Genomic DNA, 26957 nt, shown 5'->3' on the forward strand with positions numbered 1-26957 from the left:
AAACCACTTATCGTTCTGCATCGCGGGGGGTCCGGAGTCTATCCCGGAAGCAATGGGCACGAGGCAGGGAACAACCCAGGATGGGGGGCCAGCCCATCGCAGGGCACACTCACACACCATTCACTCACTCACCATTCACTCACACACCATTCACTCACACATGCACTCTTGTGGGCAATTTAGCAAGCATTTGTGGAACCAATTTGCTGTTTAGTCCACATTGCAGTCATCGAGTTTTCACTGTTCCATTATGCTATGATATACATTAAGTTAGGACTTCAGTCGTGTGTCAGTAAAAAGTACTATGGTAGTTATACAACAGCTAGTTTTTAGATTTTAAATTATTAAAAAATGTTTAGACACTCTGTACTTTTCAGTCATTCTTGTCTCTCTGTCACCCTTGGCAGCGAGTTTTACTTCGCTGTTGTGATGGACATTTATAAGGTCAGATCGCCCTCCAGACCTCCTGCAGACCTGGGCCCAGATGTACAGTACCAGCGTGGGGGGGAGAGGGGGTGTTCTTGCCGAGGATTAGCCTCATGTTAGGTTTGCAGCATCGCTGCTGTTAGCCGGGATGGATTCCAGTGGGCCCGTGTGTCGCATTCAGCCAGAATCATATAATCCCAGCTCCTACTGGGCTATTAAAAAGTAACCATTTATACACTTGAATAAACATATTATTTCCATAATTGAAGTAACACGGCGCAGATTCCCGTGAAGCGGTTCCAGGAGAAGATGGGGAACCCCGCTCCACGGTTCCAGGAGAAGATGGGGAACCCCGCTCCACGGTTCCAGGAGAAGATGGGGAACCCCGCTCCACGGTTCCACTCCCGCCATGTCCAGGCTGAGGAAATGCTGTCGTTCTCAGTCTGGACCACTACTCTGCTCGGGGGGGGGGGGGGGGGTTACCCCTGGACTGCTTTTAAAGTTTCAGGCAGAGCCTTAGGACTGTGCCCCTCACAGTTGAAAGTAAACCACTCACGAGGACGTTGGACTGGAGTCATGTTTGTGTCGGGGGGAGGCATATTTAAAAAGCTGTAAATATAGACCCTCTCTGCTGGTAGTCATTGCTAGTGAAGAGAATGAATGGATGAGCTTTTTTTTTATTTAGAATCGCTGTAGCTTAATTCCCCTTTGCTCCTTCCAGCTGTACACAGCTGTGTTGTTTACTTAAGTTATTTGTGTATTACTCTGGAGAGACTGGCCCTATTCCTGCAATCTCAGCAGTCTGTTCATCATCATCCTCTAATAACTGCAAATCATCAGCAGCCAGAATTCTGTCGCTTTGCAAAATAAGAGCATTAACATTCAGCTTGGAACATGTCAGGACTCGCCATGTCTGACCAGCATGGAGTCTTTAATAATAACGGCGGACATGGGATTCGTTTTCTCCATCACGAGAAGCCTTGTTGACGTGTTCGTTTGTTTGTTTTTTTTGTCTGCTAGAAGGTGCATCTGATCTCGGAGAGAGTGTAGATAGCATGATCCGGATGGATACTGTTTCAAAATATACCTCGGAAATGTTGTGATACTCCTGCGCCTCGTTTGAGGGGAACCCAGACAATAACATTCCCCCTGCGTGGCACTTATCTTGAACCGTCCCCACATTCCCGACGCCACTTATCACGCAAAAGCGTAAAAGGTTGGGTTGAAAAATGCAAACATCGTGCATGTCTTCACCTGACAGCCTCTGTGTCTATTGGAGATTGAAAAGGATTGTTACCTTAAATTGGCAGCCTTCTCCATTCTAAACTGTGAACCAAAAACACCAGCACTCTAAAAACTTGTCTCAAGGTCCATAGGCTAACTTCTGCTCCGATCCCTTGACTGGCTTTAATTATCATTATACTGCCTACGGAGAGATTCCCATCTTTGCCCTCGAGTTTTGGTGTTTGCGTTTCTGGTTGCTATGGCAATGCGGCTTAACACCGGCCAGCTGGGTACGGGTCGCCACCGTGCAACATACTCTAAGTGTCTTCTCTCTGTGGTCTTCCATTTCTCCTTTGGTGTCTCAAACCACAGGACAGGGGTAACCATATGAAGATGCCTGAATTTGAAACCGTGTTTAGTGATTCATATCATGATTGCTCTTTTTTCCTGTAACCGGGCCGTTAAAAGTTCCCTTGCCGGCAAGAGCCATTGATGAAAGCCATTCAGCACTGGCCACACTTTATTAAACATACGTGGTGTTCTTCCATGTAATAAATCGTAGGCTTGATTACAACACAAGCAGTCCGAGAAGACATGGACCCAGCTGTTTATTTGCAACTTGGGCAGTGAGGGCTGGAACCTGGGGAAACAGACTTCGTAATCGCTCCCTTTGGCTGGAGCTGGGTAATACAGACCCTCTGTTTGCATTCAGCAGGTCATATTGTTAGGTTAGTGTAAAGTGAGAAAGGAGGGTTCCATCTCTGCCATGAAGCACGGCCCATGCTATAAATATACACACGATGTGCATGCTCAGGAAACCCCCAATAAGACTTTGCTCTGACGACGTAATGTTATAGACCCCCCCCCCCCCCCCCAGTGTCTGGATTTTGGGGGAAGAAACTGCAATAGTTGACCCAAGGTCTTGCTTTGATTTTTTTTTTCCATCTGAATGTTTATTTTCCCCCTTTTCCCCTACAGGCTCTCAGAAGTGATCGACTTCCCCAGCTGTTGTCCCATGTTAGCTGTGGACTGTAATGAATGCATCGACTACAGTGCCTCCTCATTTCCTCAGATGCCGACCACTGTCCTTGACTGGCTGATACTGCTTGTCGGTCATCACACCGGCCCCTGTCTGCCGACGAAGGCCTTCTGATAATGGTAGCACCTTTACTGTGAGGCTTTTGCTGCTGTATTGGGATAGCACGCTGGCCCCGGTCCTCTACCGACTCCGATAAATGACATTTTGACTCAGCAATGGAAAGAGGGTCTCGAATTGTTGCTTGATGTGGCTCTGGCACGGGGGACTCGACCCAAGCCTAAAGACAGGCAACAGAGATTGTCCAGCCAGAGTTGTGGGAGGGTTCAAGAACTCTTGAAGGCATGCAGTCCGACGAGCTCTTCAGCCGAAAGCTGAAAGCCTTGAATGGAAACATGGGACCTCCAAATAGCGCACAAGGGAAGGTCGACGGGGGAGGCAAGAGCAATGGGACGCCAGTTATGCCTAAGATGGGTGTCCCGAGCAAGGGTGTCAGAGTGGCCCCCCAAAAGGGAGGGCTGGGAAGGCCGTCTACTTCTCAACTATGAAAGTGGAGTAATGGGTTTTCAGAATGGACAGGTAGGCCAAAGGAGGAACATCCACGAGCTGGGAGATGAGGCCTCCGTGGACTCAGAGGAGTTCCCTGGTGAAAACAACTCACAGATCAATGTTATGAGTCCCTTGCCCCCCAAGGGGCTCAACCCCATCCGGCAGCGCAGCAACAGTGATGTGACCATCAGTGACATCGACACAGAAGACATCTTGGACCAGAATGCTGTCAACCCCAATACAGGGGCCTCTCTGCACCGTGAATACGGCAGCACTTCTTCCATTGACCGGCAAGGGCTGTCTGGGAAGGTTTCTTCACCATGTTGAAAGGCTACCGAGTGGACCCTCTGGATCACCGCAGTATTCCTCCACTGGGTTTTCCTGAGCTGCTGCACTATGACATGTCTGTGTCCCCCAGCTTGCAGACAGCTGCTCAGATTGCCCGTGGAGAGATCATGCAAATCTCGAGCTTGGACTATGTGGATGGCTCCCTGCTCTATAGCCGCGAACAAGAAAGGTCCTTCATGCGACGCTTCAAGTCTGAAACTTCGGAAACTTCCCTCTTCCGGAAGCTTCGGACCATCAAGAGCGACCACGAGGGGCTTCGTCTTTCCATGGAACAGGAGGACCGCCGGCCATTCAGCTTCCAGAAGTGCTTTGCCCACTACGACGTGCAGAGCATCCTCTTCAACATCAGTGAGGCCATGGCTAACCGGGTAAACCTGGGCAAGCGGAAGAACACCACCACGGGGGCCTCCGCCGCCTCCCAGCACCAGGTTTCTGGGGGTGCCCCGACAATCGAGTCCCCCTTAGGCAGCCGTGAGGACCTCAATTCCAAAGAAAACCTGGACACAGATGAGGGGATGGGAAGAATAATGACCTGGTGCTCAGTTGCCCGTATTTCCGTAATGAAATTGGTGGAGAGGGAGAGAGGAAGATATCCCTCTCTAGAGCGAACTCGACCAATTATGGGTCCGGTGAGAACTGCTCTTTTGAGTCCTCACTCAGCTCCCACTGTACGAATGCTGGGGTGTCCATTCTGGAGGTTCCCCGGGAGAATCAACCCATCCACCGTGAGAAGGTGAAGCGTTACATCATCGAGCATATTGACCTAGGAGCATACTACTACCATAAGCATTTCTACGGGAAAGGTAGGGCATACAGAGTCTTGTTTGTTTTCATAACTTAACTGTGATCCTTTCCAACTGTTACTTAATGCATCGCTCAACTAAATGCTCAAGTTACATCATAAACAACCTGGTTTTAGTGAAAAAAACGTGGAATATTTCTAGAAGCTGGCAGGAGCCCGCAGCCTTGTGGTGTCCTCAGCAGCATCTGTGATCCTTCTTGCAGAGGTGCCTCTTAAACTAATATCAGAGGTGAGTCTGATATTAGTTTAGTATAGAGCATCTTGTTTTCTGGAAATAAGGCCAACTGTGGGGTTGTGCACAAACTCCCTGACAAGACATCTCACTTGGTTTTAATGCAGTCTTGGTCTTTAATAAAGCAGCAAGCACCATTTGTTTCCGCATGTATTCTAGGTAATGTTTTTATTTCAGATAAAAATGCCTGAAAAGATTCCCAGCAGTTGAAACTGACTCCGATCTCATTATTGCAGCCCACTGAGGCAAGTCAACATGGGACATTTGAGACTGGCTATGGACCAGAGGAAGGGCAACATTTTTAACATCTAGAACAAGAGTTTATTTCAGTTTTATTTATCTCAAATGCCATCTTCTGCCCTTGGCCTAGAGGACAGGCTTTGTGAAAAGCACTTTTGTGTCCCGGCTTCCCAAAGTAATATGACTGATTGTTTTTGTGCACAATTCCCTGGTTGGAATTAAGAGCTCTAATCTGTTCTAGGTCAATGCTGTTTGGTCTGATGAAGGATTCGCTTAACCCTACAAATTCTCTAGGGACGTTAGGGCAATCGACTAAGATCACCAACCGGGGAGTGCCGATTTCAATTTTGCGTACTGGCAGCAGAATGAGGCGAGGTATCACATGACAGTGGACGTGGAGTTCATCTTCGCTTGCGACCGCCTGTCGTCATCAGTTGTTTATGAGTATTTTTGTCTCCGTCCTCCTTCCAGCAAAAGGCCCTCGCAGAAATAACGTCCCCTATGCTCCGATTCCCACGGCGGTCGCGCACGTCATTAAGATTGACTGCCCTCTGATCGTTACAGCATGTGAGCCTCAGACCATCTATTTGCGTTGCCGCGAGTGTGAGGGAAGGGAGGGAGGTGCTCAGCCAAACAGCAGCGGCGGATGAGGAACGGCTCAATGTTTAGAGCTCGCCTGATTCGCTGACTGATGGTTTAATCCGATGTGTCGGCGTGAATAATTAAAGGGAGGGCGGCGGATGAGGAGTCCCTGGTGACCACATCACTTCTGGCTCGTTGGCATCTTCCTCCCTGTCCCATTTTTGCCTCGTTCCCACAGTAAAGAGGTGCAGTGCTGGCCAGGACCCCTCCCTCACCCAGCGTGGCAGATGGCCTATCTGCTGCCCCCCCAGCATTGTTCCCAAGAATCACATGTTGTCCTCTTTTAAATACGGGTAGCTAAATGGTTCCTTGCAGACTCTGATAGTTTGCATTTATTTATTTTGTTAGCACTTAAAAAAGCTATACATATATACAGTATATACACATATAGCTGTATTAATTCAAGGATACGTATAGAAGTCATCCCTTAAATTACTTTCTCTGTGGTACAGCAGCCTGCTGGGTAGTGCTACTGAGAAATTGCAGTACCAGTTACAGTCTGATGGGAGCGCAGTGACGCAAAGGCCTTCAGGCAAGCCGGAGGACAGGCTGCAACGGGCTTGGGTCAGGCTGGCCCGCTTCAGGGCAACATGTCTCTGGAGTGCTACCGGAAGAGGACTCTGGAGAGTCAGCTGTGCTGATGTTATATTTGATTTGGGTTGTTTTTTTGTTGTTTTTTTCAACCAATAGAACATCAGAATTACTTTGGGGTGGATGAGAACCTGGGGCCCGTGGCGGTAAGCGTCCGTCGGGAGAAAGCTGATGACGGGAAGGACAAGGATGGGAATCAGTACAACTACCGGATCACATTTAGGACCAGCGAGGTAATGGCAGCCCATGTCCTATGTTTTGCAAAAGTCCGCCTTAATATATCCGCCGTTGATGTAGCCTAATTTGAAACGAGCTTTTCCGGGATGGGTTATGTTTGTGGTGTTTTCATGTGATCGTCGTCTTCTTTCATTTCATGTTTCTTTGTTTTGCTTTGATTTTAATCTGGTTTTAATTCTGGTTACGACTGTCTAGATTCAGGCTACCCCAAGTATTTTGGCTCTAAAGCAAGAGTCTTTATTTTATATAACTCCATGCATTAGGTTCTATTTTTTTAGCGTTTGTCCATCATACACACACATCAAAGAAAAGCAAAATAAGAGCAAGTAAAGCTGGTAATCAGTCAATTATGGGACGTCACATTCGATCATGTCTGAGACTGTGAACGTGAGCGGTTATCTGAGAGGGAACAGTGGGAGAAAATGCTCTCTTTCTGAATGGCGCTCCCACACAGTCGATGGCTGGGACGTCTTGTAGATCTCGTGGTTGGGTGGGGGTGGGGGAGGGAATCCAGCCCACATGTGGATCTGTCCCGTCTGACTGTGATTGGGTGGTGCGGGAGCTGAGGCATGCTGCTGGCAAATAAAACCAGTCTTTGGGGTTGGGGGGGGGGTGGGATCAGGGACAGGACCTGCGGGCTCCATACTGGTGTTCACTTTCACCATGTTTATCTACTCGGCAGATAAGTTTCTATCTCAAGGAACTATAGATGTGCTCAACCTTGCCCCTTAAGTCACTTTGAATTCTTTGAATTGTGTCTGTGTTTGAGTACAAGTACATGTAAGAGAAATAAGTTCACTATTTGGTCTGCTAACGTTCGGTGTTACACCTTTTCTGGGAGACTGCTTCAGCTGGCTCTTTATTGCTCCGCTCCTCCCCATTGGCTCCTTATTGCTCCACCCTTTCCCATTGGCTCATTATTCCTTGATTCCTACTGGTCCTCGTACCCCTCACCCTGCAGCTCACCACACTGAGGGGGGCCATCCTGGAGGACGCCGTGCCCTCCACCACGCGACACGGGACGGCGCGGGGGCCTGCCACTGAAGGAGGTACTGGAGTACGTGGTGCCCGAGCTGAACATCCAGTGCCTGAGGCTGGCCCTCAACTCGCCGAAGGTCCCTGAGCAATTGCTGAAACTGGACGAGCAGGGGGTGAGTGCAGCGCCAGGGAGAACTCGGCCAGTGGGGGCTGACTGTCATAGCTACTGCACGAAAGAGGAGGTACCTAGCAGTGGGAAATGTGTGGCTCAGCCAGTTAAGATGCTGCCAGTGTGATGGGATCGCTGGTTCAAATCCCCGAGTCAGACATGTCATCATTGGGCCCCAGAGCAAGGTCCCTAACCGTCAGTGGCTCCAGGGACTGTCAAACCTTTCTTGGTCAAAAATTCATGGATGTTGCTATGGATCAAAGCGTCCACTATAAAAAGGAAGAGTAAATGCTATAGTTTATTAAGTTTTGATTTGTCCGCCTGTATTTGGCAGCCCTGGTGTAAGATGTGTCTCATTTACATGGCTACAGTCTCTTCCCATCATTCTACATGGGGGGGGGGTGTTCAGTGGATGCTGGGCTGCATGATCAGTGCTGGTCCCACTCAGAATGTGTCGTGGTCACAGCATCACTTTTGATCCAGCGTTTTATTCCAGTTGGGGTGCAAATGCAGTAAATCGAACAATCGTCATTAATTAATTTTTTCTCCTCCTTGCCCTTCATCGTTGAGAGTAGTAATTACTGGAGCTGGAAAGGCAGAATTTATGCATGCAGATGTGATTAAGGCCACAGTACAGGGTTAGAGGACATCTGGGTTAGTGCCTCATTGGTGAATCTTTATTTTTTTAATAAAAAAACACATTAGTCAAAGCTGCGTAGCGTTTAAGTACAGTGGGTATTATGGTGTTTTGCGGAAGGGAACACGGCTTTCATCCATGTGCCTGTTGGCATTTATTAGCATTCCGCTACTGAAGAAAGCACGTCTTATCAGTATTACTTGGTGTTAATGGTTCCTCGCTATGTCACGTGACAGATAGCTTCGCGACATGCAAGGCTCCAATGCCCCATATCTACATGCTTCAATGTCTGGCAACGCCAATGTTACTGTGGCCCTCTGTGATACGAAGAGTCATTGCAGGCCTGGGCAGAACTGTTTGGGTTTCGCTAGCACTGAGCCAGATGAGTGGGAACCCGGGCAATAAGGGGGAGGTCGTCATGGTTGATGTTTCGTGCAGATGCCACATGTGATCTATGTTTTTTTCTTTTCATGTCCTTGGCCGTCACTGGCAGTAGTAGTTAAAAGTATAACACTCTGTACCCTGGCCTGGGGAATGAGATTTTGTTGCCTTTTTCCCACTTAAATAAAAGCAGCTATATAATGGAAGAAAACAAATCAAAAGCCCAAAGAGCAATCACAAGCGCGTAAGGCAGGGTTGGCCAATTTTACCCAGAAAGGGCCGCTGTGTGCAGGTTTTCTCTGCGACTAATTCGAGGACTGATTGGCTGAAGAGTCCTCACACCTGGGTGTGAACAGCTGACCTACAGGTTATCCGAAAAATCCGCATAAACACCGGCCCTTTACGGATAAGATTGGCCACCCCTGGCGTAAGGAGTAGGAACAAAACTTTCAGACAGAATTCCCTACCTTCAGATTGTAGATATAGTGTTACTTAGGGAAGGGCTAGTTTTGTCTCTCCATAAGGGTAGATGCCTCCTCCATGAGTCAGGGTCTTTGAGGGGGGTGGTGTTTCGCAGGGGGGCAGAGATAACGGGAAGGGGAGCTCAATGGAAGAATGTTCCGTTACTGGTCACTATAAAGCTTGACGTTTCATGTGTCGTCACTCATAAAGACAGATAGACATATTTCCAAATGTTCCGGAACCTCATTACCCGAGCAAATGATTACCCGAGCAAATGATGCTTTTGGAAAAGATGTTCTTGCTAAAACTGGAAGTAGTCAACAAGGAAGTCTATAAAGATAATGTGAGGGACAACGGTCATGTTTGTGGCAGGCCATTCCGCACTGCCTGTCCCCCCCCCCCCCCCCCCCCCCCCCCCCCCCCCCCCCCCCCCCCCCATGTAAAATTATCCACAATAGATAACAAAGCTTACGCCGGGGGAAATGCTGTCGCCCCAATACCAGAGACTCATAGATCACCCTCTACGTGATTCACCATCTCCTCATCTTCTTCTCGGGGAAGCAAAGTGAGCTTACTCTCTTGGGTTTTTTGTGAAAACCTTCCTTCAACGCCTAAGGCACAGTATGCCATTACTAAAGCAGGAGTCGGTACTGCCATAGGTTAGTGTGAGCCTAGCATCAGGGCTCTGTTTTCATGTCTTCATTGGTGCTGTGAAGGCTGTATGGTGTGAGGGGCCTTGTTGGGTTGTAAAAGGTCAAAGATGGGATGCATCACTAGCTCCACAGGCTACTTATAGCACTGTATTCATGCCACATTCCGGCAACAGTATTTGTCATACTTTTCTTGATATGCCCCAGTTGTGTCGATGACATATTGGTAGGAAAGTTCATAGATTATACTGACGCTGCAATATTAAATTCCTAAGATTCTTGCTTATCAAATTAATCAAAATCGGGTATTTTGCGCGATACCCGGCCTCAGCAGTGCGTGGCCCTGCAGCAGCCTAGATGAGGAAGTCAAAGAGCAGTATCACCATGATGACGCAGAGGCATGCTGGGACTGTTTAGCCTGTGGATTGGGGTCACTGGGCATGGAACTCGCAGAACCTCTACGGGAAACACCTTTTGTTATCTCACAGATACCTGTTGTTTTGAAGTTTACTTCAAAGTGTCAGTGAACTTGGCAATACACATTTTTGCTAGTGTTCCTGAAGCTTGGCAGCAAAGGAATCTGAAACTCACAAGGTTTAGATGGGGGGCAGGCAGCCATTGCACAAGTCCCTACCAGCAACCACTGAGAAAAAATTATACGCTAGTTGATATATTGCATAGCTCTCCTTCAGGATCAGGGTGTTGCTTCTTTTTACTTTTATCCAGGAGATGAGTTTGTCCAAAGTAACGCGCAAGTGAGGTAAACTTCATGTTACAAACATATGGCGGCCAAAGAATTGACTAAACATAAGTGCAGCTAGGCTGAGCTTCCTGTGAAGGCACAAGTACAGGTGTAAGCGGAACAGGAGCTACACAACTGCTTCCAAAAAAAGTAAGAACCTAATAAGACCATTCAATGATGTGCAACGTTAAGAACATACCTTGTCTTTTTTACTGCTGGAAGGTGTCAAGGTTTTTCAGGCCTTTTAAGAGGCGATGTAAGCTGGAGGAGAGATGAAAGCCTGGCCAAGGTACCATTCTCATTCTGCAGCGTTCGCAGTAGGCCAGACTTGCAGCTTTCAAAGGGTAGATGCAGTTTAGCTGTACAGTGTATTGATTTCCTAAGCCAGTTATTGGGGGATGCGGCAGACGATCTACGTTTTTGCTCCTCATAGCTACTGGGAGCTGAGAGGGAGCAAAAATGTGGACTCTCTACAGGTGCCCAAGGACCGGATTAGGAAACACAGGGCTAAGAAGTTCAAGCAGAATGTTTTCCAAAACAATGCAGTGCAAGCCAGGGGACAGGATATGACTGGCAGCTGTTCAGTGACGCTTCCTGCGTTTTGTGGTCGTAGCTGAGCTTCCAGCACAAGGTGGGCATCCTGTACTGTAAGGCGGGCCAGAGCACGGAGGAGGAGATGTACAACAATGAGAGCGCTGGGCCCGGATTCGACGAGTTCCTGGACCTGCTTGGACAGAGGGTACGGCTGAAGGGCTTCACCAAGTACAGAGCGCAGCTGGACAACAAGAGTAAGGATGGTCCATGCACACGCATCGTTCCATGGTCTATGCTTGTCCAACGGTTGCTCACTTGCTTCTCCATTGTAGCTGATTCCACAGGTACCCTTTCTCTCTACACCACCTACAAAGACTATGAGCTGATGTTCCACGTCTCCACACTGCTGCCCTACACCCCCAACAACAGACAGCAGGTAAGTGCTCTTGTCAGAAGAGTCTGTGCGTGCACACGAAGGCCGAAACCATGCCTCCGCCCTCCAACCAGCATCCACCTTATCCACTCTCCTCTACAAGGACCCTCTGTTAGCTGGCAAGCAATGTTGCTGTGGCAACTGCACCCAACGTGGCTGTTAATTACAGCTTCTCTCAGGGGGGAGTATGCGGGGGGGGGGGGTATAAGTCTGTTGTGACAAATGAAGCTGACTGCACCCCCTGAACTCCGCGCCTTTCTGCGGCAGTCCTACGGACACTGACATACGACAAACCGGCAAGCACCTCGACATCTTTGCTTCAGAGAACTCAGCTCCTGCCCAGGAGGTCTGATGTCTCCTGATCTTCACTGACACAGCAAAGTGGCACGAAGGACAGAGGCTTTGCCTGTCGGCGTTTCTGACCCCCAGCACAGAGATTCGTTTAAATCTTTGACCTTGATTGGCTAAATTACGGGATTTTCGTCTGCTTTTCTCTCATTCATAAACTATGCTTCATCATGTGGGTTAGTGCTCATCCTATGGCAGCCAAGCTTCTAGAAGGTTCCCCTCCCCTTGGGTCACATCCCCGCTCCACCTTTGATTCCATTCACCTGCCAGGCCACGTGCCAGCACACGAGGTAGCGTGTGGCCCGGTTCGTCATCACGTAACAGTCTATGCAAAGCCACCCTGGATGTACCAAATATGATATTGATTCATGACCCAGGTCTACAATGAGAAATATGGGATGAGTTTGTTCTTAAAGCGAAGACGGCATGTCCACAGAAATGGCACCTCCAGTATGCTGTCCTCACCGCTAATCAAAGGAGCCAGTCAATATATCGGCACAGGGATCAGCACTAGCTGTAGTCCGATGTTTGCATTTAGCCACTTAGATGACACTTTCCATCCTTAAAGTGATAAAAAAAAACATATTATACAGCCCACTGTTTTATTAATAAGCAATTTGGGTCAAATACTCACTCGAGTATCGCAGTAGAGTCCTTTGACATAAGGGTCTGCATCTATGCTATACTATACTATACTATACTATACTGTCCCTTGTATGTTCAGAGTGGGTGATCTGAATGGGTTGCTCTCTTAAGGTGTAGGATGGCTAGATAATTCAGGCTTTGGTGTTTCATGTTGACAGTAACTCTGGCAATGAGGAGGTATCTGTTGGATTGGGGCAACATATAACTGTTGTCATATTGCCCTATCTCTTTCCCCTCTCTCTCTCTCTCTCTCTCTCTCTGCCTCCTATCCATTTCTCATGCAGCTCCTGAGAAAGAGGCACATTGGGAATGACATAGTCACCATCATCTTCCAAGAGCCCGGCGCCTTGCCCTTCACTCCCAAGACGGTCCGCTCCCACTTCCAACACGTGTTTGTCATCGTGAAGGTCCACAACCCCTGCACGGAGAACGTGTGCTATAGGTGAGCTGCTCCCAGCCTGGCCTGCAGAGAACCCAGGAGGGAGAACTCAGGAACCATGTAGTGAACAGAGGAGAAATGGTCCCATCTGGACGCTTGCAAAATTAATGGTGTCAAGTCAAAATATCAGTTATGGTTTTGATAATGGAGAGATTTCCGAAGCCAAAGTAATGAGCTCAGACTCTTAAAGCATTTAGATGGATTCATATGATTTTGACGTCTATCTACCTATAAATATTTTTGGCACTCAACTGCTTTTCAGGGGATTTCAACAAAAAGCTTCTCTTAGGTTGTCTCCGAATTGATGGGACCTCCTCATGCATGAAAATTCAACATCACGGAATTTACCTCAAAAGAAAACAATTTATTCAGAAGCTATCTGATTCACATTGTCTCCTGTTAACCGTTTTCTCAGAATGAGACACATTGTTCTTCTAAAGCGTTATGCATTGTTGGACTATGAAAGATCAGACATGTTTTCATCTGGCTCTACTGAATATGGATGATATGATTGTCTTGCGTTATTTGCAATGTGTTGATGCATTGAAGTGTTATACGTTTGATCCACCATGATTCTAATGAATCTTCTCTGTCTCCTCCAGCGTCGCTGTCTCCAGATCTAAAGGGGTTCCGCCCTTTGGACCACCTATTCCCAAAGGTGTGACTTTCCCTAAATCTGCCGTGTTCAGGGACTTCCTCCTGGCCAAGGTCATCAACGGCGAGAATGCTGCCCACAAGTCTGAGAAGTTCCGGGTGATGGCCACACGCACACGGCAGGAGTACCTGAAGGATCTAGCCGAGAACTTTGTGAGCACTACCACTGTTGATTCAGCAGTGAAGTTCAGCTTCATCACGTTGGGCGCCAAAAGGAAGGAGCGCACGAAGCCACGGCATGACGCGCACCTGCTCAGTGCCGGTGCCACCACCTGGGCCGTCGTCGCCCATGACTTCAGCCAGTCGGCCGACATGGACTGCCTGTTCGGCATCTCCAATGAGTTCATTGTTTTGATCGAGGAGGAGACTAAGGTCGTGGTGTTCAACTGCTCCTGCCGTGACGTCATCGGCTGGACCTCAGGGTCCACGAGTCTCAAGATTTTTTACGAGCGTGGAGAATGCATCATGTTCTCCACCCAAGAGAACTGCACTGAAGATATCAGGGAGATTGTCCAAAGACTGGAGGTAATGCCAGGTTTTAGGCTGTAGGGTATGGGTGGAGTTATTGGTATCTAATGCAAGTTTTCTAGTTCACATAGTTAATTGGCAGTTTAGCTAATAATCAGTGTGTTTGACACACTAACAATTTGCAGTGTAGACTGACTTGGGCTCCGTGGTTGCAATAGCTTTATTTCCCCTTATTTTGTGGCCCTCGCTTGTGTTTGTCTGGTCTGTCATTTCAGGGCCACAAGCCAACTTCCTCCTGGGAAACTGACAGGAAGTCGACCAGTGCGGAAATTTGATCCTATTTTTTGGCTCAGTCTCAGAAATGCACTTCATAGATGAAGGCTGGTTGGGTAAATATAAGTAGGAAAAAGCCAGTCTGAGATATAGGGCCCACTGTGTCAGTGATTTGTTTCTTACTTGATCCCCTTATTGAAAGAGCATACATTATTTGGTATCTAGTGTTTCACTTATATTTGTGAGCGTGCCTTACTGTGAAGTAAAAAGTTAAGCTCCCAGCATGTGACTTTCTGGCACGAATCCAGTAGTGTGGCCAGTGCATGGCCTCTGGAGGTCATAGATTCAAGCATAAGGAAGGTTTGTATTTTGGGGGCTTCTAGTTATTTATTTACGTACTTTTACAGAAACTAAAATTTATAAAGCTGTTTCAATTCTCACGGACAGCAAAGAGACGAATAGGGAAGAAAATAAATTGCATGCCATCCTGCTTACCTGACGGGTGCTTTTTCTCAATAACTTTTTTGTCTAAATGAATCAGATAGATACATTAATAAACATCCATAATATTGTGAGGTGGCCAGGCTGGCTATCTGCACTCCTGATCTGTTAGGATATCATATTGACTGGAAAATATCCGTGAAAGTGAACTAATGGTCTACAAATTGGATAAAATTTTCCATAAGGAGTAATCGAACGTATAAAGGAGATATGTACTGCCATATGGAGCTTCTGACTACAAAGTGGAGGTCAAGCTAACTTTTAATGGGAAGTGCATGTTGGCTTGCATATCAAAGCAGTTTTTCCTCAAACTAGCACCAGTCATTAAAGAGGGTTCCTGTCAAATGTGAAATATGTTACGTTAGGTTGGTCAACTATCATTTTTTGCTGCGAGACACAGCTGGCCAGCTCTGATGAGTGGCATCTCATTACTGAAACTTCGCCAGGGACAGCAAAGCCCCTTGTTGCAGTCCTTCAAATAGCGAAAATATTCAGCAGCTCTCCTCGGTGCACATTTACATTCTGCCACTTAGCTGGCACTGTCAAAGGTACAAGTGAGTTTATTGTAATCTGTTCATGTCAACGTGCAGGGGCACGTCAGGGACTTTGTTCAAAAGGGACTCCAGTTTGGTCGTTCATGGACCTTGAGCCTGTGGTCTTCAAGTTATAAAGCAGCATCTAGGAGAATAAAAGGCGTGGATTAATGCATAGACTATTGTGGGCTACAACCTAATGCCCCAGCGAACATGAGGGCTTGACCTGCCTGGGGAAAATTGGACCGGCAACACCCGAGTATCTATGCTGAAGCCCTGGTTAAGTTAATCCTCCTCTGCAGAAGAAGCAGACCTGTCCGTTTGTTCATCCTGTTGAAAGAGTTATTTGGTAACTAGGTTCCTCCTCTGAATGCTTTCTGCGAGAACCCAGTGCCATTTCTGCTGATCTGTGACACCTGATGTCTGGTAGTTGGGCAGCTCATTTGCTGAAGTCTTGCAGTCAGAAAATGGTTTTCTGAGTGACATCTGAGTTTGTAAGGATGCTTTCTTTAAATCTATCGGTGATATTTTTAGTTTTGTGCTCAGTGCCTGTCTATTGCATTCTGGGTAGAGCTTTGTGGATGTCCTTTTTATAGCTCTCCCCTGCGTTTCCTCTGTTGTCCCATGTCCTTCTGGGTTTCAGTGTTGGGGTCCCTTGCTGCTGGGCCAGCTTTGTGTTCTGGAGTAGGGCTGGTGGCTGCCGGCCGGCCGCCCATCCATCCTGGAGGAACGCCCACCACGATGTCTGCCATCTGGTCCCGGGTTGAGGCTCCTAGTTCTCTGCTCGTTAGTCATTTAATGGCCGATCGTCTGTGACATTAACGGAGGCGACAGCTGGACCCACACACTCGCGGGTCACTCTCTGGCCTCAGCCATGGTGTCTGGCGTAAGTTGGACAAGTGGAGGTGTTGTGAGGCTGTCATCACCTGGAGGTCAAGGATGGACCTGTGGGGGGCTGTAAGACAATTCAAGGGATGTGTTGAGGCAGTAAAATTTAAAGAAGGGGGCCACAGAATCCCCTGTAGGATTCAAAGCATGCCGAAGGCTCATAATCCAGAAAGGAACCGAATGGACAGTACCATTATTATAGAAGCCATTAAAACCAGAGGTCATGTGACCAATCCTATGATGAGTGCTGTTTCCATCTGAATGTTTGGTAGGGGGAAGCGTTTACAAAACAAAAGCCAAGCTACGTGTGACCCTACTGGCAGTTTCGAAGTAGCCTCATGTGGAAATCGGCTTGGGTCGTGACCTCTTGGGGCCTCTGCATTTACAACTTTGCCTGATGTAGACGTTGTGTCACTTTGAAGTGTGAGAACAGAAGGTGCGCCACACCACATGCTCTAAAGTTGACCCCTGTCGAGGGGCCTAAGCTCGTGTTTCCACCGTCGTCCCAAACAAGAACATGGATGAAGCACCATGGGTTTGCGACCGGGCCCTTTGCAACTGGGATTGCGAACCAGCGTGATGATCTGTAAGGCAGGGATGTTAATGCAAGCCGCAGAGTTCAACTAGTTAAAGCTAGCTAAATTCTGCTGTAGCGCTAACTGAACTCGTGGCGTAGGATCTATGAAACAGATAAAAGCGCACCAGAGAAACCGCGACCAGCAGCTACAGACTCTGGTCCGGATGGTTCCTAATATGAAGCAGAGTTAAGACACTGAGAGTCTGATGATTTAATCACATGATTGACGATTTAATCACATGATTGCAGCTGCGACGGCACTCTTCCCGTCTCTTTTATGCCGCTAAATGGGCTGCGTAAACAACAAGCAAGACCCAAACAAAAGAAACCCCAAAAACATTGTCTTCATTCAAATGTTTAGAAATGATTTATAACATTCCAGAATGAATAAGCAGTTCAGATGGCATCAGTTAGCTAGTTAGTTTAGTAAATTCATAAGTTTGTCTGCTTCTCTCCTGCCCTCCACTGAACATCATGGTGGCTTAATGCAATAAAACATGTGTTCCATTCACACTCAAAGTAACTGTAAGGTGGAAATCTATAAATCAATCACTAGTAAATGAGGAATTCAAACATCTAACAACGTCTTCAGATCACGAATTTTAATTGAGAAGAAAAAATTACGTCAAATCTTTACACTGACATCAGTGGCGGATCAACAACTGTTCTCCCCTGTAGTGGACTGTAACCAGGAGTGAAAATGCTATTTTCTGTTATCCCTGTTCTACAGGCACCACCACAGTCAGCTGTTTTTGTTGCTGTTGTTGTTTTCCTCTTTCCTATTGGCCAATGTCACCTGCCCAACGGCGCTCATTAGCTGGAATGCCAGATTATGTGGGTAATGTGATGAGTTTGGGCGTTCCGGCTGGTCTCCAGGCATTTGAGTACAGGTACCGCCAAGGAAGCCGCAATCCGCTTAGCGAGTTGTCCTAGCGACGGGGTGGGGGGTGCAGGCAGGCGGATGGGAGACCGGGCAAAAAAATAGTGTCCGAGGTCTTGCGGTGGATGTGGAGATTATAAATTGGGGAGTCTGATGAGAGTAAAGGTTGTCAATTGGGGAGGGGGTCGTGGTGACTGACGCCAGGTTAATAGTCAGAAATACCCTCTTAGTAGATCAGGGACTGGGGGACTGAATCAGACTTCGAGGAGGTTGAGACTCGTCATTTTACTACCTGCTTACTTATACCTTAGGTCCGTCCCGCAGCCAAGTCTGCTGCTTGGATGTAGGAGAAGAGTAGTGAAAGTAAAGCTCTTACAAACGCACACCGAAGTGCTGCCATGTTTATGCGAAGCTCTCAAAGCCCTTGAGTCTAGCATGTATTTTTTTTTTTAAAAGAACTGAAAATGCATGTGAGGGTACTTTTTACGCTGTGTTCCGCCATGGGGGGCGCCACCAATGCCTGCTGTTTATAAGCTTTGGGCATTGTCTCTGAATTCCCATTCTTCCAAAGAGCCGCTCTTCCGTAGGTAGGAATTCCATGTGGGCTTTGAGAGGAGACCTAAACGCAGGGGTTTCTGAGTGCCACCCAAGTCCTCACAAGAAGGGCAGGATGGATTTGTATTTAAAGGAAACCAAATATTAGCCAAGCAGCAACATGATTTATCTCCTCATTAATTATGGTAATTATGTTTTTCAATAGGCTAACCCCCCCCCCCTGTTGAGGTGAAGATGCACCAGTTGGTTTGTAATCTGCTGCTGGAGCTGGGTGACGTAGCTGGCTAATTAGCAGGTGGACTTATGAGTGCAAGAGTTTGTATAGGGCTAGAATATTGGACAGTTGGTGCATGGTCTGGTCTGGCAGCCGCCAATCCTTGGCAGAAGCCAATCCCTGTCGAGTGGGCAAGGCCTGCTGCTGTCCTTTCCAATCAGCTCGGCCAGCTTATTTCCCTCCCACCTCCCTGTATGACAGGGGTGGCCAATCTTATCCTCAAAGGGCCAGTGTCTATGCAGGTTTTAGGGGTAACCTTTAGGTCAGCTGTTCTTACCCAGGTGTGAGGACTCTTCAGCCAATCACTCCATTAATTGGTAATTTAATTAAGGAGTTGCAGTGAAAACCTACATGCACAACAGCCCTTTCTATGATGTTGATTTAACATGAGGTCAACACTGTCTCGCTCAAAATCTGAAGCCTAGGAATGGGACTCTAATGACAGTTTCGTCACATTAAATGCTAATATAAATTGCCCTTTCATGCTAACAAGGAGAGATTATGCAACAGAAAGAATGCTTTGACCTATTATTGCCTTTGGCAGTCTACCCTGGATTTTTATATGTGCTGTTTGAACCCTCGGCCTCTGCAGCTTTCTAACATCCGGGAGTATTTATAGGTAATTTTATTGTCAAATAATTAAATGACTTTGATTTTTTTTTCAGTTTCATTGAATATTGTTTCAGTTTGAACATTTCAGGACTCAGCAGCCTGGTCAACAGTGGCCAAGGGTCTGAGCTTGGGTTTAATCGGAACAGGAAAGTTCAAATAGTTGAACCGGAAGTTGCTCCTAAGAAATAACATCATTAGGGGAGCAGTGCCTCGTGTTTTACGGGGTTGTCCTTGCCTTGCCAAAAAGATCAAGTGTTACCGCTCTGTTTCCATCTGGCAATATGTACTGCTGAAAACTGATTAAACCATTTAATTTAATGGATGGTTGGTGCTCATAATTGAAGCGCTTCGTCTTGGTTTTGAGGTGCTTCCGAAAAACGAGGGTCTTCCAAGGTCGAAAAGGTCTGCGGGGGTCAACCACGGGTGGTGGCTAATCCACAAGGCTCTGAGAAGCCTACATAGGCACAGAATGGTCATTCCTTACGAGTGTATCTAGGGAACAGAACATGGTCAGGGCTTAGGAGAAATCTCACTGTGGGCATGGCAGAAGAATCAGGAAATGCGAGGCAGACATTGTAATCAGATACACACTAGTCATCTTATAAGAGTCTTAGAAGCTTAACTTCCTGGTTGTTCTAGGTGTAGATCCAGAATTGTATAGCTTGCATATATAACTGATTCAGCATTAGAGCAGATTGTGGTAAAAAATAATTCTATTTTTTCTATTTTTTTTGGTCACCCATTCAGTTCTTTGCCCACTACTGCAGCTGTTACCTTTCTTCTCAGTGTCGTGGTTCTAGAGAGGTATTCTGAGCTGTTCTGACCTTCATGGCTAAAGATTCTCATGATGCACCCAGGCAGCACTGACAGTTAAATTCAACTGCTTCTGTGTTCCCAAACATATTAATTCCCCTTTGTTGAGGAAATGCAGTTGCTGCTGTTTTTAATTAATAGTAAAGCAACATTTCTTTGCTGTGTGCTTGTGTGTGTGTGTGTGTGTGTGTGTGTGTGTGTGTGTGTGTGTGTGTGTGTGTGTGCGTGTGTGTGTGTTTTCTTGCCTGTGTGTGGACTTGGCCTAGGGGAGATGAGGAGGTCGGTATGGGTGAACGTCAGACGCCAGCTGTGGAAGGAGTAGTCTAGCAGATCCGGCCAAATGAGCTGAGGGTTACAGAGGGACCTTGTGTCCTCTATTAGGAAGCTATCAACTCCAGATATCCGTCTCAGTCTGGCAATGATATTGACCTCAATGCACCAAGAAGGACTCTTATATGTAAAATTTTCCCTTTTGAACAGGAAGCTAAACACCTTGCGGCACTGACTGGGTGGATGGGTTGTACTTTACTTATCAGATCTAAAGTAACGTTCATATAATTATATTTCACTTTGTACAAGGGTAGATCTGGGATGTGAATCTGCATCTAATACCAAGTTACAGCCTTGGGCAGATATTCAGTATTTAGCTATATGAACATGTAGAACCGTGACTCCTGTTGATTCATCAAACCCAAAACTGCCTGGTCCAGTGCCTCAATGACCTTGCCCTCTGTTGGTTGAAGAGTAATCATCCTGCTTCTCTGTTTCTCTGCCCTTCTGCTAAGATTGTGAGTCGGGGCTGTGAGACGACGGAGACCACGCTACGCCGCAACAGCCTGGGTCAGCTAGGCTTCCACGTGAACTTTGAGGGCATCGTGGCTGATGTGGAGCCATTCGGTTTCGCCTGGCAAGCAGGCCTGCGGCAGGGCAGCCGCCTGGTGGAGATCTGCACCGTTGCTGTGGCAACGCTGACGCACGAGCAGATGATCGACCTACTGCGCACCTCCGTCACTGTCAAGGTGGTGATCATCCCACCTCACGAGGATGGAGTCCCCCGGAGGTAGGGAGGCCCCACTACGCAAACACACACTCACATTTACCTTCTGTGTATCTCCAAGTGATTGGTTGGTTCTTCCACTGGCTGTAGTGGTTGTTAATTTCGTAAATCACAGGCAACTTTGGGCTAATGAATGTCACAGACGGTCACCCTGGGAAAATGACAAGAAAAGAATCTTCATTTATGATGATTGACAGCTCATCATTGTGTGAAACAGATCAGAGGCATGTAATTATGCTGCAGGAGGTCTGCAGTGTTGGTGAGTTTTTGTTGCTTTCTAGTGCTCCGGTCATTTTATTTATGGCGTCTTAAAGACAGCGGTGAACATCTGGATTTCCAAGTCATTTGCTGGCTGCAAAATAGTCCAATTTGCAGAATCGCTGGTAATGTTCCTGTTAGTCCAAATGATGACATTGACAGATGACAGACCCAGCCGCCCTCTTAGGGTGACACACTGCTGGTGTATATCTGCTAGCTAGCGGCTGGCTAATGCTCTCCAGACTAAGAAACATGTCTGCATGATCTAGCACTCTAGACACGTGCAATGTACACGACAGGGGTCTTTCTCAATACCAAGAATGCAAAGACCATACTTCTGGTGAAGGATCTTGCTAACTTGCCTCTCAAATACAAACTTTGGCGTGCAGTGAATGATGGGATTGTTCTTGTTTGGCGAAGGTGCCAACGACGTATCCTTGATATTTGTGGCAGGGCAAGAATGACATCCGGAGATTTTTGCCGTCCTCTGTACTTCTGCTGTTGAGTGTAGGAGCTGGTCTTCGGCAATGGAAGACGACGTAAAACAGATACATGAGAGCACAAGTACGGTCAAGTATGCATATTGAGCAACACCCTGAATGTGGGGGGAAAGCAGGAAGCCCAAGCACAGGCCTGCTCTCAGCACATGTTTATCAAAAGCAGCCAAGGTCTAGGCTGCCGTAGACATGGGCAGGTGGGCACGAGGGCGCCCACCACTCTTATCTCAGCGCAAAGCTTCCTGCGGCTGCCCAGGGTTGACGCAAACGGATGAGTGACCATTTTCCTTTTGTTTCCTTACTGAGAAGCGTATCTTGGGGGCTTTCCCCTCTATTTTCTCAGGGATCCAAGATGACAGGCGCGTCATGTGTGAGCACCCAGCCCCGCACACACATGCACACGAAGCAGCAGCCCTCTCCATCCTGCCTTTAATTCCTGCTTAATTGTCCCCAGACATGGCCGCTGTCCAGGCTCATTCAAGATGTTGCGTGCGGTATGGAGGGGGGGGCAGTTGCCACAGCTTGTTTGTTCCCTGCTTTGTTGGATTGTCTCAGAAAGCCCCCCCCCACACCCCTTCAGTAAATAACTACATAATTGCTTAGTAAACATTTTTATCCAAAGTTCTTTCCAATCCGGGTCCTATCAAGCCCTTAGTGTTCACAGTTTTTGTTCCAGCTGAACTCTTAATTAGCGTCGATTGCACTGTGAATCACAGGATTCCAACCAAAACTGGACTCCAGTTATGTTCAAACAAATGTGTCTTGGTTTAATAAGCTTCTTGTTTTGTACACCCACCTAAATGACACTTTCAAGCAGTTACTGCATGAATAAAAATAATTGAACAAAGGCACATATATTTAGTTTAACTCTTACTTAGTTTTTACTTGCGTTCCCTAACATCCATCCATAATAGAGTCTTTTGTTCGGTGGAGCAGTCTGAGAGTGTTGCAGTTTGTGGCAAGTCCTTGACCTCATTCTGTTTAAGTCAACTGGAATCATCTGGCATGTTTGACTCAAAGCTCGGGGCTAAATAAGACTTCAGTTGGGACAAAGAGTCGGTGTGGCTTATCAGGATGAATATTGGGAAATGTAGTTTAAAATTCACACCAGTCATCATCCAGCCATCCATCCAGTTGTCCATCATTTTTATTTATTTTTTTATGAACTAGTTGGTCAACGGCAGGTCTGCAGTTTCTTTAAAGTTCCTTGGGACCCTAAATGGCTGCTGCCTCTCCCTGCTTACTGAGCACCATCCCTGTCCCCATGGCCACGCTGTCCCAAAGCGCAGAGAGCTGCAGATGCTCAGGAAAGCAGCTGACGTGACAGTCTGCGCTTTGCCCTCTAATGACAAGACGGCTGCCGTGATTAATGGCACAGTACCTCCTGCTCGCCTCGATGGATCTCAACTCGCCGTGCCAAACGTCCGGTCCGAGAACGGGCCGCCGTGCGAAACAGGAAGCAGCGCGGGGGGGGTTGAGCAGACGCGTTTGCCGGAAACCTTCTCCTCACTTACTTGCTCTAAAGTGGTCCTGTGAAACTCAGTTCGGTTAAGATTACATTTCGAATTGGAACTAGAGTTAGAATTAATCTGAACTTTACTGATCCAGAGGGATACAATACTGCATACAACAACAAGCATGTAGAGCACAGGTGCCTGACACAGCTTAATGTCTGAATGGAGCGGGAGGCTTTAACAACTGCTATTACGATGTTAGGAGCGATTTCCTGGACGTTCATATTAAAACAGGATTTTGAGGTAAAGAGATAGGGGACGACCCCCCACGACCCAGATGGAAAAGCGGGTTGGAAACATGATGGATGGAGATAGGGGACATAGAATTCCATGGGAGCTCACAGGTGGGAGAGTGTGTTTTTGCTCCCTGTCCACAGGTGTCCACCTCCTCCATCCCCAACTCACTGGCTGGCATCAAAACACAGAGGAAACTGACCCGAGGTCGGAGATAATCCTCTTATTTTAATTGATGATGATGATGCAGCTGTAAACTGCTTTGGTGGCCCGAGTTGCTGGCTGAACAAACAGAAGTCCCAAAGCCATGGAGGCCAGACTCTGTGCTCCCATTTACCGCCAAAGGCCGGACATTAAGGGTACAATGGCCGTCACGTCGGTGTGGTCCAGGGTCCCGGAGGAACAGGTGTTTGTGTTTGTCTGATACCCAGAATGCACCTGGCGAAGCATTTAAATGTAGCCAGAAGGACAAAAAACATGTGGAACCTACAAGGTAACAGCCCATAAATCTATCTGATGCTAATGGACCTGACAGGTCCGGCCTTTTTCTGCTGTCATAAGCAGAACAGCAGCTCAGATGCTGTGTGTGTGTGTGTGTGTGTGTGTGGTGGGATTTGTAGCCCGGTCTGGATCCGGCTCTGCTTGTGCAGTGGTTCCCTGATGTTTGCCTCCCCTCCCCTTTCTCCTCTTCCCGCTCTCACTCACACACTCTCACTCACCCCCAGGGACTCTCCCTCGTCCTTTATTCATCACGCATGGCTGTGCTCACAGCTGGCCAAATCTGGGGGGGGTGGGGGGGTGGAGGAGGGGGCATGCGCAGTGCGGTTAGCGTCATCGGCCCCGGCGGGACCAGGTCCCAGGCGTCCGCATGCCAGCACGGGAATCTCGAGGGCATTGAAGAGCTGCACTCTCCAGGGTGCAGAGCGTCCCGGGCGACAACAGCCACTCCTGTTTCTTTGCCATTATGTCAACCCTAAGGAATTTGTGGGAAACTTTCTGGCTGCGACTGGCCTTCAAAGCCAGGGGTTGGGGGAGGGGGGGGGGGGGGGGGGGGGAGAAGCAAAACAAAGACTACTGACCACAGCTTTATGAAAAGACAGTGACCTCAGCGCCGAGCGTGGAAGCCCTTTGCATATACAGCAGGGCTGGAAACTGTGCGCATAGCCCTACGCTGGGCGAGAATATCGGGGAATCCTCGGCAGCTTACAGCGTCGTTTCTGGTGAGGCACCTTGTCCAAGAGGCATTTCTTTTGTCCTTTTTTAATGTCCTTCATCCATCGGGCTGCGTTCCGCCCCCAGTCAGCACCTTTTCCTGAGAAGGTGTTGAAGGAAATGCAGGTGTTGTCACATCAGCGTTCGGGCATGAATGGGCACCTCGGCCGTGGCCTGACATGTGTTTACGTGGCACCCCAGATGTCACCTGCCTCCCCGCGCTTTCGGTCTGCCGTCTGGCAGACGGCGAGGTATGGCCCCGACACTAGCTTAGCCACCACTGTCCCAGCACATTTACTGTGGAGGAACAGGACACGGGAATCATAACCGCAGAAGGTCTCCCCTCCATCAGCTACAGGAGAACTGCCTTTAATGTGCTACATGTGAGTCAATAGCAAAAAACCGCATCAATATGTTTTCTTCTGTAATTATGCACACGGTCTCACTCATTACATGCTACACTATTTGAGATGCTTTTGCCATGAAACACTAGTATTTCTCTCCCCAACATTTGACGTTGCCTGGGAAGGTTTACCTCACTCACATTCAGTGAGCCAAAGGCCATTTGGCTATTAATTTTTGCACAGATTTCCAAAGCTGGTCAATTACAGGCTGTGCCTGGTGATCTGGGTTAAGAATCGTTAGATCTTGCTGAACAGTACCGGCAGTGTTCTGAAGGCGTCCGACCTCTGTTGTACATGGGGAGACATGAATGGTGCTTTTCTTTTTCAAGCTCATGCTCCTACCATGCGGGGAAGGAAGCGACTGGAGAAGTTTCATCTGAGGAGCTGCTAGTCATAATGGAAGCTCATTGGATGGTGACCTAATCCTCGCGTGGACCGCCGGGCGCGGGAATGAGCTTGATGGGGTGTTGATAGGGTAACTGTTCCAAACCTGTCAGTTCAGGCATAATTTAGGTGCAACTCACACATGATGTCAAGGGCAGGACCTCAGCTGACCTGAGGCGACTCAGTAGATAGGTGCTGACTCAGCATCCACCGTCGGCCGGTTAGTGTCCTTCCCAGGTCCTGCTGGCATCGTGAGGGGACTGAACATGAGGGGGTGTCATGGCCGTCTGCTTTATCTGTCTAGCTGTGAGAAACCTGAGCAGAGCATGTCAACTCCAAAAGTCAACTTTCTGGTCCAGAAAGTCTCAAAATCCAGGTCAAAATTCTGTTACAATCAACGAGTTGAGTATAAAGAGGCACACTCCCCGAGTGCTCCGCTGGTTGGTTGAAACAAAATCTTGGTCTGGATTTTTTAATCTCTGGACCAGAATTCCACCTCTGGTCACCTCCGCTCATAAAGTAAGACCTCTCACATTTACATTTCGTGAGCGGAGTGAAGTGTGGAAGTTCAGCCAGCTATTTCCAGGATGGTTTCTGGGTGTAAATGTGGGTTACAGCAGCCTGGTCATGCATGGAAGAGCAAGATGATCAGAACGTTCTGTTTAACTCTCCCTAACCGTATTAAGTCTGTACTGGATTCAATGCAGCATGACAAAATGCTCAATTAACCACTTATTGTATTTAACAATAAAGGTAGCAGCCTCATTAAATGTATGCTTTAACCACTGCTCTTTCCTAATTTATCTCACATCTGGGAAAATCGAGATCCATCTAAATGTTTACCCCAGAGAGCAAACTGCAATGGCGATGTTTATGTTGGTTCAGATATGTTCAGTGATAAGTCTGTCGTTATTGTTTGCGTGTTTTTCTTCCCTCTCTGCCCTTGTTTACTCGCGCTGCGGTTCCACCACACTAATCAGAGATGCTTTGACAAAACTCCATCTTAGTTAATGTTTCCACCAGCGTGCCCACTTTAGTAAGATTAAACACCATTCTCCCTTCTGGGCAGCAGAGCATAAACCATAGGGGATTAACGTTAAGCAGCCTGACGAGTGCCCCTCACAGGGGGTCTCCCCTGAAGATCCGCGTGGTCTTTCTGTTTGAGGGGGTTTATAGGACCAGCCATAAACAGAAGGTAGCTGGTTGGATTTCATCGTTGGGCAAACATTTGCTGAAATCCGGTAGTGAGTAAAAATGGAAGCTTCTGCATTATGACGATGATTGAAAGACTAACGACCTCTTTCTGGTCCAGTTGGCGGAAACACTGGTCTTACTGGTCCTGATGGTGGGAATACTGGTGTGAGACCCTAAGCACTTAACACCAGGTAAACATGGTGTGTATTGACATGAAGCAATGCTGTTCACGGACAGTCCGATCTGACTGAGTTAAGTTCTCTCCTCTGTTTTGGGTAGCATCATGCCCCTTAATTAAAGGTTAGATTACTTTACATCACATTAGATAAACTTTATTAATCCTGGGGGAAAATACTTGTTCATTCAGCAGCAAGGATTGCAGAGCACAGATGAACATACATTTGTGCAAAGCAGAAAAGGTGGCCAGATG

General features: G+C 47.6%; 1 protein-coding gene across 1 annotated transcript in view; it reads left to right on the forward strand.

The window, feature by feature from the left end:
* LOC125739039 (signal-induced proliferation-associated 1-like protein 2) overlaps positions 1-26957 on the forward strand; it is a 74624-nt gene that overhangs the window by 25025 nt on the left and 22642 nt on the right. The window contains 12 exon segments of the mRNA XM_049008700.1: positions 2629-3165; positions 3167-3542; positions 3545-4090; positions 4093-4386; positions 6190-6323; positions 7289-7357; positions 7359-7478; positions 10960-11134; positions 11213-11316; positions 12591-12748; positions 13348-13924; positions 20559-20833. Coding sequence (XP_048864657.1) covers positions 3031-3165; positions 3167-3542; positions 3545-4090; positions 4093-4386; positions 6190-6323; positions 7289-7357; positions 7359-7478; positions 10960-11134; positions 11213-11316; positions 12591-12748; positions 13348-13924; positions 20559-20833 — 2963 coding nt within the window. The 5' untranslated portion in view covers positions 2629-3030.

This window comes from Brienomyrus brachyistius, chromosome 3 (genome assembly GCF_023856365.1).
Source record: "Brienomyrus brachyistius isolate T26 chromosome 3, BBRACH_0.4, whole genome shotgun sequence".
In the NCBI taxonomy this organism is placed as follows: Eukaryota; Metazoa; Chordata; class Actinopteri; order Osteoglossiformes; family Mormyridae; genus Brienomyrus; species Brienomyrus brachyistius.